The following is an 18,002-nucleotide window of genomic DNA, read 5'->3' as shown; positions in this document are numbered from 1 at the left end:
CCAGGTGAAGCTGGTTGAGAGAATGCCAAGTGTGTGCAAAGCTGTCATCAAGGCAAAGTGTGGCTACTTTAAAGAATCTCAAATATATTTTGAGTTGTTTAACTTTTTTGGTTACTACATGATTCCATATGTGTTATTTCATAGTTGTCTTCATTATTATTCTACAATGTAGAAAATAGTAAAAATAAAGAAAAACCCTTGAATGAGTAGGTGTGTCCAAACTTTTGATTGGTACTGTATTAGGACTAAGTTGTGTCAATAGGGCTGCCTGCGTAAAAGCAGCCATTGGATCATCAAATAGCAGAGATTGTGCACACACAGAATGTTCTTGATGTGTGGAATAGGCTACAACATGCTGTGGTATAAATTATTTTTTAAATGGTGGGCTGCAATCCCCAAAATAAAATCATATGATTATGTTTGAGGTGCATCAATGTCCTCTTAATTGAGTCGGTGTGTGTTTCTGTTGTGAATTACCTCAGGCAATATGAAAGGCTGATTCCAATCCTCAGGATGCATGAAGATATCATATGCAAAGCTATGAATATTATAATTGGACAATTTGTCATGGGTGATATTTAAATGTTTAATTGTATTTAAATGCACCAGCTCTGTTCAAAGTAACACAGGCAATATTAAAACAGGAAACAAAACAATCCCATTGAGTCTATAATAACCATGGAAAATGTAATAGATTACATTACAACAAATATGGCCTCCTCTGATGAGTATCCTATCTTTCCTTAGAAGACGTTCAAAATTAGAACAATATTATGGAGAGCATCTGTAAGAATTAAATGAGAATAACATTAAATTGTTTCATATATTCATGTACAACCATGAATAGGTATTCTTGTACACTCAAAATGACAGTGCTATAGTTGAGACAAATTGTACTCTGCATTGACAGCCAAGGCATTAAAGTTTTGTAATAATATGTAATAGTCTTGACTGAGAGAATAATCTATTTATACATTTGTACAAACAGTGAGATGAAAATGTGAAAGTACTGAATAGAGTTGCTAAGCAACTGGCAATGGGAGCAAACAAACCGAAGTGGGTGGGGTAGGATAGGATCTAATCATACTCATTTGCTGCTTTGAAGTACAAATAACAATTAAAAAAATATATAAAAAAAAAAGAGACCTCAGCACTTCCTCAGATTGTATTTAAGGGATGCATCTAGGGAAAAGATTTGCGAAATAAGCAAAGGGAAATAGATGTGCACAAAATTAATATTAATTTAAATTAAAAATTCCTACAGATACAGTTGAACAATTTGCCAGTGCAATCACTGCATTTAGTGTAAAATGGCTCCATAGTCAAATGTTCACTTCGTGAATTATGCCTGCATATGAAATTGTCTGGACTGGGCAAGAAAGTATCAAACAAGTAATGGAACACAAATGATAAAAACTGTCCTCATTAAATTGTACAGTATCAGTAACAATGGTCAGGTGAATATAGATATGTTTGATACACCTGCCTACCTGAGGAAAAAACTAAAATAACAGGAGCAGGTAGACATGCTATCTTGATATTCAACCATTAATTCATACTTTAAACTTAAAGCCTTTCAAATAAACTAGTACATGTGTGTATCTTCAGGCTGAATCCTCACACTAACACCAGTGCATGATTTCTGAGTGAAAGTCAGTCATTTGATGGTTGCATCACAAATGACGACGATTTGTATCATGATGCCTTGGGCAGGTTGTCCTCTGGTTTCGTCTCGTACTCCTTATGGACATCCAACGAGCCATATAAAGACTCCAGGACGGCTAGTATCCTACTCTGGATGGAGTTTACCTGTTCAGTTGGGCAGTACTCATCCAGACTGGATCTGCCAAACAAAACACTGAATCAATCAGCTGTCAAATTGTCCAATAACACATTGGGAAATTTGGACAGGTTGCATAACACGATTGAACAGAATCTTGTAATTCAGTCATTCAAAAACAATGTCATCCAGGCAAAGGTGATGCGTCATTATACTTTGATAAATGGACTGTGCTTTGCATGAAAAACAACAACTTTGCTGAGAATACAATGACTAAGGTGTTTGTGTCAATTGACGTAAGATCTGCATTATTTGAAGATTAGATCAAATTTCTTAGTAGCAGAACAAACGTGTCTATATGCGTCAAGACTATGTTTTCACATCTTTGACATCCGCCTTTGCTAACAAACACTAACTGAATGAGTCAGTACTTCACGAACTTTCCATCTTGCAAATAAATTGATGGCTGTCAACAATAAACTGTTTGTTACATGTCCAATGTCCTTCAGCAAGCTACAAATCCCATTTTCTTTGAATAAGTAAAATGGCTGTTTTCCAGGGAGGGTGAGTGGCGCTGACGTACCTGGAGACAGTGACAAGGGTGGGCTTCGGCAGGGCCTCCAGGATGAGCTGCACTGCCAGGACCAGTCTCTCAACCTCCTCCTCACTACTGATGTGGTGGGGCAGCTCTGAGTAGTCACAGGTCAGCCCCGCCTGGTGCACCTTCATCATCATCATCATCATAACCATCGCATAGGAAGGGAGAGAATGTCAGCCAACCACATAAAGAAAGCCAGCTTTTTATCACCATGGTGCCTTTCAGAGTAAAAGGTTGGAAAGAGGCAGGGAGCAAAAAGAAAACCCTTTTAGCTGTTAAGGGGACAGGCTATATTAAATGATCTAATCGAACTGTTAATTAGTGCTACATTATGTTCTTCCTCATCTTATTTTCCTTCCCTGAAATTAGAAATGTAGAAAAAAAAACACACTAATGGTGATGACTCGGTCGGTGAAAAAAGCTGTTTACCATTTCGTAGTCAGGGGCCTCGTTTCGACTCCGCAGGCTTCCAACCAGTTTGACCAAAGAGGTCATCCTAAAAACAGGAGAGAAAAAAAAAACCTTCAAAATAAGTTTCTGATATTTTCCACCATGATCATCACCTCCAGGCAGAGCCCTACAGTACCACGCCTGTACAGTATCTCTCTATCTAAAATGATATCCTAATGTCAGCCTAATCTAATTCAGACTGTGTGAGAGGCAGACAGCAGAGAGGTGATCAACCCCAGAGGACAACTTGGATAAAAGGTATTATATCAGTTGTTCATGGGAAAGACACACTGCAGATATAGAGTAGGCCTAGATCTACAGTGCCTTCAGAAAGTATTCATACCCTTTGACTTATACCACATTTTGTTGTGTTCCAGCCTGAATTTAAAAAATGTATCCAATTAATTGTTTTGCTCACCCATTTACACACAATACCCTATAAGGACAAAGTGTTTTGTTGAAATGTTTGCCAATTTATTGAAAATGAAGTACAGAAATATATCACTTCCATAAGTATTCACATTCCTGAGTCAATACGTTAGAATCACCTTTGGCAGAGATTACAGGTGTGAGTCTTTCTGGGTAAGTCTCTAAGAGCTTTGCACACCTGGATTGTACATTGTTTGCACATTATTCTTTAAAAAAAATATTCAAGCTCTGTCAAGTTGGTTGTTGATCATTGCTCGACAGCCATTTCCAAGACTTCCCATAGATGTTCAAGACAATTTAAGTCAAAACAGTAACCAGGCCACTCAGGAACATTCAATGTCTTCTTGGTAAGCAACTCCAGTGTATATTTGGCCTCCACAGTTGTGTTCTGTGGGTGTCACAGAGTAGACTGATACCCCATTTCATTGCTTCACATTCCAACCTTATTTAGACTAGATCATGTTAAACATGGCAAAAGTCCACTAATTGTAACCTTCTGCATCGCTTTCATTTTGAAGGCAAACCGCAAAGTCCACTATTGTGCCTAATCCTTATTGTGACTCGCTTCACAACACAAAACACGGTCCGGTCAAGCCTCATTAGCCAGATGAAGCTAGCTGGCTGCTTATAACGTTAGCTTTGGGCAACAGGGTTAAGTAACTGGCTAGCTTTTTATTTTCATGAACTGAAGTTCAATTTCAATAGGAAGACAACAAGTGGCTACCTAGCTAATACTTACTCACAAGGATTCCTAAATCATTGCTAAGAATAATGAAAATGACTGCAGTTTCTACTGGTCATTGTTTTCAGGCTGGTTCTATTGGTGCTAGCGAAGTAAGAAAAAACTAGCTAGCTACCCCAGAAGTTGTGGTCGAACAAATAACGACATATTACTAAAGCAGTATTGTAAGCACATCGTTCGTATCCGGAGTTTGCAGACTTTTTTTGTACAGCTTTGACAGTGCTACTGATAGTAGTGATGGCGCTTGGCTTGCAAATGCAAACTCATCACACAAAATTCTATACTATAACTGTTATTTGACGTGTCAAATGACAAGCTTATTTAATGCGTCAAATTCGTTTTTGACACGCAAAGACCCAAACGGCGTTCCATATTATGTCGTAAAGCTAATAGCAGCGACGCTATTACTGTGGAACTCCGGTAGTGCAACATGTGTACCGGTGGTCGACCAGTCGGCGAAAGCCAACATCACCCATGACAGAAAACAGTTGATTGTCAAGGGCAATGAATTCCATTATCTTGGTGTTAATGGATTTCGCCTTTGAGTTGTCTCGCTGAAATGTTCTTACTCATTCAAATGACTGCTCGATTTGATGACTGCTTGATCCACACAGCAGACATTGTGGGCTAGGTTAGGAATGCTGTGTTGCACGTGTAATGCAACATTTTACGTGGCGTCATCAGCTTTGACATCGGTTTTGCACGTCGGCGTTAAACTAGACATTGGGCCGATACCGATGGTGGTATTTTTAGCTAATATTGGCCGATTCCGATATGTTCACCGATATATTGTGCTTCCCTAATCACAACCCTACAGGAAAGGTGAGAAATCATCATGATCATGTTCCGGCCTCAATTAGAAAAGGGGACCGTCTTACACAGCTAGACCGAAAATAATGTTTAGGGATTTCTAACCTACAGGCCACTAAGTACCATGGTTTAAATGAAGATATGGATTTCTGTTTCAAATATTTTTATTAAACACACACAAGAATGGTGTATAGGTATACATGACAGGTATACACTTCTTATCTAAACATAAAAGAGCATACAGGAACAACAAGACCCAGAGTTCTGGGTGCAGAACAAATAATACAGAACACGACATACAAAACAAGGACACGTAGAAAGAAAGAGGGAAGATGTCCCCCCTATCCCCCCCCCCCCCTCCCAACTGCTCGGGTGGTAGGGCCAGCACACGCTGCCCAAAGGTAGATTAAAATTTTACCATTGCGAGTGCGTTAATAAGTACAAATTCACAGCGCCGACTCGTCCAAGTAGGAGAGGAAAGGCTGCCAGATTTTATCAAATGTTGATAATTTATTGTTCAGAATATATCTAATTCTTTCTAAGTGTACAGTGTTTGCCAATTCACTGAGCCATAATTTGGTGGAGGGCGCTTCCCTCCTTTTCCAAAACAACAAGATTAGTTTTTTTGCCGAGATGAGACCATACGAGATTAGTTGTTTTTGGGGTTGGTTAATCTGTTTAGGACTCAGATACTCCCAGGATTATCAGAAGCGGGTCTGGATCTATTGAAGTCTCCAAAACTTCAGAGAGGATCCTAAAATTCCACACCAATAACCATGCAAGCTAGAGCATAGGGCAAAGCAGTGGAGTAGTGTACCCTGCGTAGCCTGACATTTATCACATGTAGGGGATGTATCAGGAAATATCCTATGCAGTTTAGTTTTGGAATAGTGTAATCTGTGTAATACCTTGAATTGTATGAGACGATGTCTGGAATTAATGGAGCATGTGTGGATATACTCCAAGCTCTCTTCCCAGTCTGCCACTGAGATGTCAGTCCCTAGTTCTTCCTCCCATTTTGCCTTGATGGCATCAGTAGAAGGTGTGCTAACAGATTGAAAAGCATCATATAGACGCGATATCAGTTTATCTGAGGTGGGGCATATTTTTATGCATCCGTCAAACATGGAAGGTTTAGCATTCCCAAATGTTGGGAGGTGTTTTCTAACGTAGTCTCTAATTTGTAGGTATCTGAAAAAATTACTTCTGGGAAGATTATAAGTTTCCCTCAGCAGCTCAAAGGAAGCAAAGGTCCCTTCTATGTATAAATCCCCTATGGTGCTTATCCCCAACTCTCCCCATCGCTCAAAGGTGTTGTCAAGGTTAGAAGGGGCAAAGGAGGGATTCCTGGCGACAGGGAGCATGAATGACATTGGTCTGAGCTCAAAGTGGACTTTAATTTGCTTCCAGATTCGGACTGTGCTATGTATTATAGGATTGTTACAATAAAGTGACATCTCCAGATTGACAGGCGACAAAATCACAGCGCCAATAGAGAAGGGGTGACACTCCTCACGCTCCATACTAAGCCAGCTGGATGCCGGAGTACGTCATCCAACAGAAACGTAACAATACGGAGGTTAGCGGCCCAGTAATAAAATATAAAATTTGGGAGAGACAATCCTCCTTCCGTCTTGGATTTACAGAGGTGTTTTTTACCTATCCTGTGTGTTTTATAATCCCAGATGAAAGGATTGATAATTGAGTCCAGTTGTTTATGAAAGGATTTAGGTATGAATACTGGGATGTTCTGATATAGGTAGAGCAGTTGTGGGAGGAAGACCATTTTAATGGCATTAATTCTTCCGAGCAGAGAAATTGGGAGAGTTCTCCAAAATAGTATGTTTGCTTTGAGTTTTTGTATCAGAGAGGGGAAATTCTCTTTAAATAGTAAGGAGTATTGTTTGGTAACTACAATTCCTAGGTAGGTAAATTTTTCTGAAGATAACTTAAATGGGAGATGTTCTAGCCAGGAGGTATTTTGCGACCGTATGGGCATTAATTCACTCTTGTTCCAATTTATTCTGTATCCCGAGAAGGTACCAAACAAATTGATCACATCAAGAATAGCTGGGATACTAGCCTGGGGTTCTGTTACATAGAGGAGGATGTCATCTGCGTATAGGGAGATCTTATTTAGAGTATCTTTAGTATTATAGCCGTGTATTGCTGCATAAGATCTAATCGTCTGAGCGAGCGGTTCGATAATTAGGGCGAAGAGCATAGGCGACAGCGCACAACCCTGCCTTGTCCCCCTGTTGAGGTTAAATCGGGCGACAATGATTGGTTAGTGAGTATTCTGGCACAGGGGTTCCTATATAAAAGCTGGATCCAATTTATGAACCTATCTCCAATATTAAATTTCTGTAGGACCTTGAATAGATAGGGCCACTCAACTTGGTCAAAGGCCTTTTCGGCGTCAAGAGATATGACGGCAAGGTCCACGTTGGGTAACCTCTGAGAATACATAATATTGAAGAGGCGCCTGAGATTGAAGAATGAGTTTCTGTTAGGGATAAAGCCGGTCTGATCCGAATGGACCAATTTGCCAATTAAAGTGCTAAGCCTGTTAGCCAGCGTTTTTGCTAAAATCTTTTGGTCTGTATTAAGGAGAGATATTGGTCTGTATGACCCTACCTCTTCTGGATCTTTACCCTTCTTATGTATAACTGTAATGAACGCTTCGTCCAAAGTAGAAGGAGAGCTCCATTCTCATTGGCCTGAATCAACATTTTGTGCAGATGGGGGAGAGCATGTTGCTGAATGTTTTATAGAATTCACCAGGGTATCCATCTGGGCCCGGGGTCTTGCCACTCTTTAGAGATTTAATTGTTTCTCGGATTTCATCAAGAGATATTTCCTTATTCAGGAAGTTAGAATCTTCCTGGTTCAGGGCAGGAAGATTACAGTCCTCCAAAAATGTTTGCATAATTAAGGGGTTAGGATCCGCTTTAGATGTATATAGAGTCTCATAAAACTGCCGGAATCTGTCATTGATGTCTTTGGGGGAAGAGAGTAATTCCCCAGATGCAGATTTAACCCTGTGAATCATTCGGTCACTCACATTTTTTCGAAGTTGTCTGGCGAGTAATTTGTGTGGTTTGTCACCAAACTCAAAATATTTTTGCTTGGCATAGAGAAAAGATTTAGCGATTTTAGCTGAGAGAATCTGATTATATTCAAATTTTAAAGAGGTAATTTTTTTATGTTTCTCCATAGATGGGTGGCTAGCATTCTCCCTATCCAGTAAGTGAATTTGTCCCTCTAGTTCTTCCAGTTTTTCTCTGTTTTGCCTACTCCTGGCAGCCTGAAAGGAGATGATACAGCCTCTCAGATACGCCTTCAGTGTTTCCCACAATAATGCTGGGGAGGTCTCTGTGTTGTCGTTGGTATCAAAGAAAATGTAATTTGGTCTTTAAGATATTCACAGAATGTTGGTTCTGTGAGGAGCTGAGGATTCAACCTCCAGACCCTCTCGTTTGGTACAATGTCACCCAATCTCAGGGAGAAGGTGAGTGGACTGTGGTCCGAGATTATAATATCATGATACCTCACATTACAGGTATAGGGGAGTAGTCTAGCGTCCAACAAAAAGTAGTCAATTCGAGTGTAAACCTTGTGAACATGAGAGTAAAAGGAGTATTCCCTACCCGTAGGGTTAGCGATCCTCCATATATCAAATAAGTTTGAATTTTTTTATGTAGGTATTCAAGAATTCGCTTGAATAGGAGGTAGGGGTTCGCCGGGTAGAGGATCTATCCAAATATTGGTCTAGCACACAGTTAAGGTCCCCTCCAATGACCAGGTTAGTATGGGAGATATCTGGAATCAGGGCAAGGACTCTTTTGAAAAAGAGGGGTTGTCAATGTTTGGCCCATAGATATTTAGTAGAGTTACTGAGGTAGAGTGGATTTCTCCTATTGCGATCACATACCGACCCTCTTTATCCGCAATAGTGGTTTTATGTAGAAAGGGAATTCCTTTCCGTACCAGAATCGCTGTGCCTCTCGTTTTGGCAGAGAGGTTAGAGTGATACACTTGCCCCACCCACCTACACCTAAGTCTGCTATGAGAGTTATTCTTCAGATGGGTTTCTTGCAAAAATATAATATCAGACGAGAGTGCTTTCAAGTGGGCTAGGACCTTGCCCCTCTTAATTGGTTCGTTTAAACCCTTGACATTCCAGGAAGTGAATGTAAGCCCCACCCTCCTCTCGTTTGTAGTTCCTATGGTGGCCTGCATACCATGTAACTTGATAAAAAGGTAAGAAAGCGCACCAAACCATCACGATCAGCATATGTAGCACCCACACCCGAGCAGTATCCAACCCACCCCTCCCCCTGCAAGCACCTTTACTTCCCCCCCTGTTCCCCTAATTTCCACAACACTTACCCCCCCCATCAACCCACCTTTAACAGGAATGTACAAACAGGAGAGAAAAAAAAGGAAAAATAAAAATAATAAACACATTGTCTGGCCGATGCCAAAAAAGCACGGCGCGACCTCGAACCAGAGGTAAAACAAAAATAAAATACCAACTATACGTTCACCTCTCACTATTCTAGAACTTCTACTAACATATGAACTGAGGAGGCTCCCGCGAGTTAAGTGTTCAGTTAGCATCTAATAAACCTAAACCGAATAAGTTGCAACTTAAACATATTGCGCATTTAAGCGTCATCCTGGGTCAATCCCAGAGATAAGCAAGATAAGCCTCAAGATAATATTGCTAAGCACTGCCGGTCAAAAAATAAACCATCCGCAACCGACCTAGTCAGCCGTACCTTTACATACTGTGGGTCAGGAGATCGGAACAAGGATTTGTTAAATTAAACGTTCCCCCAATTTAAAAAAAAATATGTTTAATAAAAAATAAGTAAAAATATATATCTTATATATATATATATATATATACACCTATACACATATATATATATATATATACATACACACATATACACATACATACACCTATACACATATATATACACACATACACATGCATACACACACACACACACACACACACACACACACATACATACATACATACACACACCCATATATATATACACACACACACCCCCATATATACACATATACACACACACACACACACACATACATACATACATACACACACCCATATATATATATACACACACACACACATACACACACACACACACACACACACACACATATATACATACACACATATACACACACACATATATACACACATACACACACCCACACACACATCCATACATATACATGTATGTATACATACCCACACAAAAAAAAAATCATATATTTAAAGAATATGTATATACATCCATATGCACACATACACATACAAACATTCATACCCCAGAATAACAATCTACACTGATTTAAAATATACACATACATAATACTAAAGTGCTAAGAGAAAATAGTAATAAAGTACAAATAGTAATTATATTTACGCACACCTACACATACATAAGCACTACAGAGGGCTGGTGGGACTCTAGTCGGGAGGAGGCCCACGGCCAGACAAAGGCAGAACGGCACAAAACATCAACTTGCTAACCAGGCGTCTGCCCCTCCCAACCATCACCCCCAGTCCCCTGCAAGCAATAAATAAATGGTATGGTAGTAAGAGTGATGTAAGGATTGTAAAATAAATAACGAAACAAAACAAAAGTGGGGGAATATAAGTATATCCGTCCGAAGGTGTCAGTGATCAAACCTGGAAGTAAAAAATATGCATCGCTGAGCACAGCCGGGATGAAAGTGAATTTAACGTTAAATGAGAGCTCTGACCGCCATCCATTGGTCTGCTCAGCGTCTTACATGCTCGGTAGCCCTTGTTGAGCCCGTTTAATACGTTTTCACCCAATATGGTATAGTATGGATTCGAGTCCATGAGCAGACCCTAACACGCACTAACAAGGCACTCTAACCTGTACGGGGGATTGGTGTATATCCCTGGATAAACTTCTCTGCGTCCAAAACCGAGGAGAGCCAAATCTTCTCACCGGAAGGCGGGGTAATTCTTAGTCTTGCAGGGAAGAGTAAGGCTGGGCGAAGATGGAGTTTGTAGAGTTTAGTCATGACATCTCTGTAGTCGGCGCGATGCTTTGCCACATCGGGCGCATAATCCTCATAGACACGGAATGGATGCCCTTTATGTGACAGGTTGCCCCTCATTCGAGCTTCACGCAGGATAAGATCCTTGGTCTTGAAACTGTGACAACAGATTATTACTGGGCGAGGACGTTGGCCTGGTCCAGGCACTGGGACAAGGGAGCGATGTGCGCGATCCAGCTGGGGATCCGAATCCAAAACATCCGATCCCATTGCATCCTTCAGTAGCTTGGCGAAGAAGTCGGTAGGGCGAGAGCCCGCCTCTATCCCCTCTGCCAGACCAACAACGCGAAGGTTATTACGTCTGGATCGGCCCTCCAGGTCCACCACTTTCACAGAAAGCCTCTGCACAGTATCCTGCAATGACGAGCATAGCTTCTCTAACTCGTCGATCCTACCAGCGTTGAATTCAGAAGCTTTCTCAAGGTCCACAATACTCTGGCCATGCGAAGCGACCGTTCGAATGACGCTCTCGATTTTGGTGTCCAGCTCAGCAATAGTGGCCTTAAGATCCTCAGCTATAGCAACACGTAGCTCCCCCAAAGCCCGGGTAAGTTCTGTAAGTGTCACGTTGTTGCATGTGCCTCCCGCCATGTCTGTCTCGTTGTTTAGTGGGGAGTAGGCCTCCGCTGTGGATTTATTGTCCTTTGGTCGCTTATTACTCGGCATTTTCATATAAAAAGTTACAATCTTGTATTAGAAAGAAACGTTTGTTGTAAAAAGTGAATAAAGTAGGTTAAATTAGATTATTTTGCAAAAAAGTTGCAGGAGCCTCTCACGCACAGCCGTTCACTCCCAAGATATGGATTTCTAACCTACAGGCCACTAAGTACCATGGTTTAAATGAAGATATGGATTTCCAACCTACAGGCCACTAAGTACCATGGTTTAAATGAAGATATGGATTTCTAACCTACAGGCCACTAAGTACCATGGTTTAAATGAAGATATGGATTTACAACCTACAGGCCACTAATTACCCTGGTTTAAATGAAGATATGGATTTACAACCTACAGGCCACTAATTACCCTGGTTTAAATGAAGATATGGATTTACAACCTACAGGCCACTATTAAGTACCCTGGTGTAAATTAAGATATGGATTTCTAACCCTTCCTGTACGGTCGTGATAGGTCCATTTGCTGTCATCTAGTGGACATTTTGCTCCATTGCCCTCAGTTATGTTGTTGTCCATGTTGGCTGTGTTCTAGTGTACTATGGAATAGATGGCTCTCCTATTCTTGGCACTTTGCCCAGTCATATTTAAGGTTAAAACTACCTTTCTAGGCATTCTGATGCTGATCCATTCCCTCTTCAAATCAGGGCTGATTGGAAAAAGCTGTTCAAAATCCTTTCTTTGTACTCCATGACGAAGGCCAAGCAGCCGAAACGCGTCGGAGTTTGTAAACTTTGTTTCCATTAAACATGCCATACAAATAAATGCATTTCAATTAATTATATGAAGAGTGCCTTGGTCCTCCTTTCTTTTTGATGACCCCTTTTACCAAAGAACACCTTCAGTCTACCAAAATCTACTATTGTGTACCTTAGCAGCGCTTCCCTTCCTCTTTTTTTCCCTAGGGGTTGAATACTTATTGACTCAAGACATTTCAGCTTTTCATTTGTAATTAATGTGTAAAAAAAAAAAAAAGATCTAAAAACATAATTCAACTTTGACATTATGGGGTATTGTATGTAGACCAGTGACAAAATCTCAATTTAATTTATTTTAAATTCAGGCTGTATCACAACAAAATGTGGGAAAAGTCCAGGGGTGTGAATACTTTCTCAAGGGACTATATGTGGGGAAATAATCATAAGTAGATCTCAATCTCATCTAATCTTTCTCCAGTACCAATTTTAAGCTGGCCAGTGCTGAGTGAAGGATTCTAAGGATAGAAGGGTTCTGAGGATTAGGGCTCGTTGGGCTGATGCAGAAATTACTGCCTGGCAGGTACAGAAGATTTACTCAGCAACGCCAGCCCAGATACCATAAGGAAGGTAGAGGGGATTTACCCTACCCAGGGTTGGCAGCCCAGCGCTTGACTGTCTCCTCACTATCATCCTCCACCAGGTCTGCAAATGCTGCCTCCAGATCCTCCAGCTGCCGGATACGTCTCTCCACACACTCTGTCAACTCCTCCTGAAAACAACACAACATGACACAGTTGTAGTGTACAGCAGGGGAGAAACACCACATGCTTCTGATACAGAGACACCTTCCGACACGCATAACACCTTCAGAACAGACGGTATTTTCTCTCACCTCATCTGGGTCTTCTCTAGGTTTCCTGAAGCTGTATAGCTCCTGTAGAATATTGTACTCATCCTATGGTATACAGAGGGGGAAGTAAAACTGATGGCGTCAAATCATGAGATGAATGCCAAGGAAAAACCAACATGTCTAAACATCTTACAACACTTCTGCTGATTCTAAGTAAGATATCTGCAACATCTCAGCAGTATATGTTTTCTTGAGAAGGTTCAGCCTCTGGTAACCAATAATTGCCTTTACCTGTGTATACATCTCCTTGAAAGGATTCTTACAAGAGAAAAAATCAAGGTCGATGTCAAGTATGTATGGATCAGTTTGTTTCATAACGGAGAGAAGGCTGTTCACAGCGTAGGTCATTGAACCCTCATCCTTGTCAGTCTTCAAACAAGGCTTTTTGAGTGGTTCCTTTTCCTCTTCTCTGTTGTTGCCATTGCTGCTGCTCCCTGATGTTATACTGCCACCTGGTGGCTGAACACTGTCAGTACAGCTACTAGAGCTGCTTTCAGACTTGGAAGCTGAAGCAGAGGGTTGAGCATCATTCAAATCCCCAGCTCCCTTGTTCTCTATCCTGGGTCTTTTGGCAGAGCTCTTTTCAATGTCCCTTCCCATGTCTTCCCTCTGGCAACACGCCACAGGGTTCACTAAGACAACACTCAGTCCCAGAGGTTTAGGATTCTCCAGCTGATCCTGAGGAACATACAGGCCGTCACTTAAAAAGTAATCGTCCTTACTTGTAACTCTGAAACAAAATCAAACAAAGTACAAATAAGAAATGTATTTGGGTCAAACCATACCTCCCTGTATAAGAAATCCAGAAAATCAGGAAGTGATTGGCTAACAATTAATTACCTGATGGTGGTTGTGGAGGAGTCTTTTCCCACAGAAAAGGTGTGCTCGCCTTCCTTGATCTGCTGTGCCCAGTAGGGATGGAGCCATGCCACGTGAGACACATGCCCAGCATATACCATGGGCATGATCCAGTTCTCAATGCTCAGCTCACTGCAAAAAAGTAACAATACATGATCAGCGAGTGAATGCATGTAATGTATTTGCTAATACTGGTCATGTCATGCCCTATTAATTTAGTGAAATTGAATGAATGTTAGTCTGTGCTGTAGGCTACCTGAAGAGGTAACTTAGCAAACAAAGAGTTCAAGGATATATAAAATGTGGGATGATGGCATGTCCGTGTCCATACAGTGTGTTTACCGGGACAGTACAGGCCAGTCTCCCTGTTTATCAGTAATCCCACCTGAGCAAGGAGTCCTTGTCAAACACAGTATCTGCAGGCATATTGACAGGTATGAGGAGGTCTGGGTGGGAATCCAGATGGACCATCTTGATGTTCTTCAGCGGCAAGTGCCTTGATGCTATAGCCCGATATATAGGACTTACCACCTGAGGGACACAATTCAAGCAGATAACAGATAGATACATTCTCAAAATTCATTAAAACAATGTGTCTATGTCAAGCAAGACTGGGGGAAATCAGTGGTACCTATCTATATCTAGCCCAGGGTCCTGGACTGGGTGTGCAGGCTTTTGTTCCAGCACTAAGCTAACGTCACCTTTCAAATAACCAACAAAAATCATGATCTCCAGTCTGGATAACAAAGTATTGCATTTGATGTGTTGGTGCTGGGCTGGAACAAAAACCTGGTCGTTCAAAACCAGAAAGGAGACCTAATCTGGTTACAATTATAGAGTAAGCATGCATGAATCCTTAGTAAAGTAGATAGCTAACGTTAGCTTGCCAGCTAGCTAAGCAAATGTAATGTGATCTCTTAGCCAGCTACGGAATTTGCTATTTTAAGACAGTGAGGTAGCATCGCAGATCGCCATTGTAGAGACATTCAAATGGGTAATATATTGTATTTTTTCAGTGTGCAATCAGCTAGCAAGATAACGTTAGATATTACAAAAATGTAGCTAACTTTAGCTAACTAGTAGCTAATAGCTACTGCTAGCTAAATGTTCTTACATCACAGTGATCTTCTACGATCCATACGGGCAAATCTGCATAAATCCTTTTCGATGGCGGACAATTCATTTTTCAGTCCGATGTTGTTTTTACTTGTGAACTAGGTAAATTTCAAATAATCTCTGAAATATTAGCTAGGGAGACTCAGGTTTGCATGCGACACCTGTCTGAAAACAAAACCCGAACACGACCGCCTCTCTCTCATATGTCTGACTTTCTATTGGCTGGTATTTGAAAGCCAGCTTGTGATTGGTGTGATAGTGTCCACCGTCTCTTTTACACCGACTGGAAACACGGTCGAATAGCTGGAGCATATGTCATACATTAAAATGGTCGTTTTTATATTTTACTCTCGATTTGTTACTCATAAAAAACGGTTGTAGGAGCCTTTAGTCAGCCTACAGTACTGGTAGTCTACTATCAGAAAGATTTAAATATATTTGGTACAATTCTGCCCTCTATTGGTCAGTACAAAAAGTGAGGGTCAACTTTCAGCTGATGTCTTCAACTTTAGATTTTGTACTCGTAAGATTTGGATCTTTTCTCTACATTGATCCTCAAAACAACTTTATCTACATCATGGTTAGAGATCAGAGAGACAGCAGCCCTTCCCGCTCTGATGGAGCCATTTTCCTGCTTGCTTTGATGCCAACATGTATCTTGTATCATCTGCCTCAGAATGATTGACTTGGCTGCATATTGCCTACAGTAGTTAAGTGTACTGCAACAATGTCACTGCAAGCCTATTCCCACGTCCATTTCGATAAAGAATGTTGTAATTGCACAGATCCCTCTTGGCTTTGAAACAAATGGGTTGTGCTCTCTGCTCTGATAAATATCGCCTTATTTCAAATCAAATAGTATTTGTCAAATGCGCCGAATGCAACAGGTGTAGTGAAATGCTTACTTACAAGCCCCTGACCAACAATGCAGTTTTAAGAAAACACCCCAAAAAAGCAAGTATATTTAACGAGAAGCAGTAAATTATCAATAGCGAGGCTATATACAGGGTGTACCGGCAGAGAGTCAATATGCAGGGGCACCGGTGTCAGGGGGGCAAAGCAAATAGTCTGGGTAGGCATTTCATTAGATGTTCGGGAGTCTTATGGCTTGGGGGCAGAAGCTGTTTAGAAGCCTCTTGGACCTAGACTTGGCACTCCGGTATCAATTACTTACATAAAAAAACAATACAGATAGACATATTATGCCTGCATGGTATCCCTGTAGGCTAAATACCGTAGGAAGGGTTTCAAATCTCACTTCAAATCTCCCCAACTGTTGCTGATAGCCAGCAGAAACCTTTAGCACATTTGCAATTGGATTGACTTGTGTCAACCTTTTCTGCTAATGGATTGACTTGTATGAACCTTTTTTGAAATGGAGACAACTCAGCAGAGCAGAGATACATGAGGAGAGTGCCAATTCAAAAACTTCCATGACAGTATAGTTTTTTGAATTGGCACTCTGTTCATTTTATTCCTACTCTTGACTGTAAGGACTGAGTAAGACTGGTGAGGTGTGTTATTTTCTTGTCCTTTGAGCAGTATATCTCCTGCACGTTACTCATCTCTCCAGCTCTCACACACTGCCTGTCAAAGAGGTGGCTGGCTCAGAGTTCAAATCAGATACCTCAAGTCTGGGAGTTTCAAAGTTCTTCCCCAAGTTTAAGGTGCTACAGAGTAATCTTTTGTTGAATTATTCCTCATATTATATGCCTTTCACACCCTCTGAGTCTGTAACTGTTTGAAAAGTCCACCAGAAGGTGAGACAAGAAGATGGTAGAGAGAAACTTTGATACAGTGTTATTCATCTATACTGTAAGCATCCCACAGCGCTCTATGCCTCATCAGTTTGGAATGGCAGAGAAATCTTTCTGTGTTCCTCAGGACACATTGACCACTCTCATTTTGGAATATTAGTTTAGGTTTTGGCGGGGCCTTGTTAAATAAATCATACCTGTCTGATGGATTTCTATGTTTTTCACCAAGGCTCTGTCTCTTTCTTGCCCATCATAATGTTCCCTCTTCACCCTCTCTCACTGTGCAGTGTGCAACTTACTGTATTCTACTCTGTATGCTGTGTTTGTTTGATTTAGATCTCCCTCTCTCGCTCTCTCTCTGTCTCTCTAGCGCTCTTTCATTTTCTTAAACGGGTTTATATATAAACAAGTTTCAACCCCTTTCTTGCTGCCTCGTCTCATATCAGTGATGTATTCATCATCAACCTCCTGTTATTTTTCTCTCCCAAAGTTCCAAATGGAAAGACTCAGCCAGTGTGTGTGCACGGCTTATGAGGCTCATCCCACACAGCCGTGGCTTCCCCATCCAGCGCATCTTCCACATGGCCCTGGGCCCTTTGGCTGTCTGATTGGTCGCGGCCCAGTCTGCTGGGGGTGAGTGGGTGGCTGGGTAAGTGGTGGCTGCCTGCATCACGCTAACCGTCGAGGATGAGAGGGTAGTGGGGGTTGGACTTTATTTACAAAAATGACTGATTTGATTGCCCTGAAATTCCCTCCACTACGATCAGTGCCTCCTGGCCTCTCTTCTTTTTTTTTTACTCTTCAACTGCCGTCTCTGATTTCCCTTTGATTTTATTATCACTTTTTGCCATGATTCTCTTTTGTAAGTGCTCAGTCAGATCTGGTTATATGGTTATAAAAACATATTCATTCTGATGTTAAAACTTTTACTTCAGGATTTCTGGTTGTCTGAGTCTCTTCTTATTCAGAATTTCTCAGCGGATTTTGACAGTTCTTCAAAATACTGTTGAACTTCTAGCAGAAGTATTTGGGAATCACACAA

The 18,002-nt window shown here is 41.1% G+C and overlaps 1 protein-coding gene across 1 annotated transcript; it reads right to left on the bottom strand.

Moving 5' to 3' along the window:
- Positions 1-572: 572 nt before the first annotated feature.
- On the bottom strand, positions 573-15,393 carry c23h5orf22 (chromosome 23 C5orf22 homolog). Its single transcript, XM_035799977.1, has 9 exons — positions 15,202-15,393; positions 14,473-14,618; positions 14,070-14,219; positions 13,461-13,959; positions 13,212-13,274; positions 12,967-13,088; positions 2,808-2,874; positions 2,364-2,503; positions 573-1,843 (listed from the first exon to the last, which is right to left on the bottom strand). Exons 1-9 carry the CDS (start codon positions 15,268-15,270, stop codon positions 1,696-1,698), a joined length of 1,404 nt encoding a protein of 467 aa, XP_035655870.1. The 5' UTR covers positions 15,271-15,393; the 3' UTR covers positions 573-1,695.
- Positions 15,394-18,002: the final 2,609 nt, after the last annotated feature.

The sequence above is a fragment of the Oncorhynchus keta genome, chromosome 23, assembly GCF_023373465.1.
Source record: "Oncorhynchus keta strain PuntledgeMale-10-30-2019 chromosome 23, Oket_V2, whole genome shotgun sequence".
Taxonomy (NCBI): Eukaryota; Metazoa; Chordata; class Actinopteri; order Salmoniformes; family Salmonidae; genus Oncorhynchus; species Oncorhynchus keta.
This window is presented reverse-complemented; position numbering and strand designations above follow the sequence as displayed.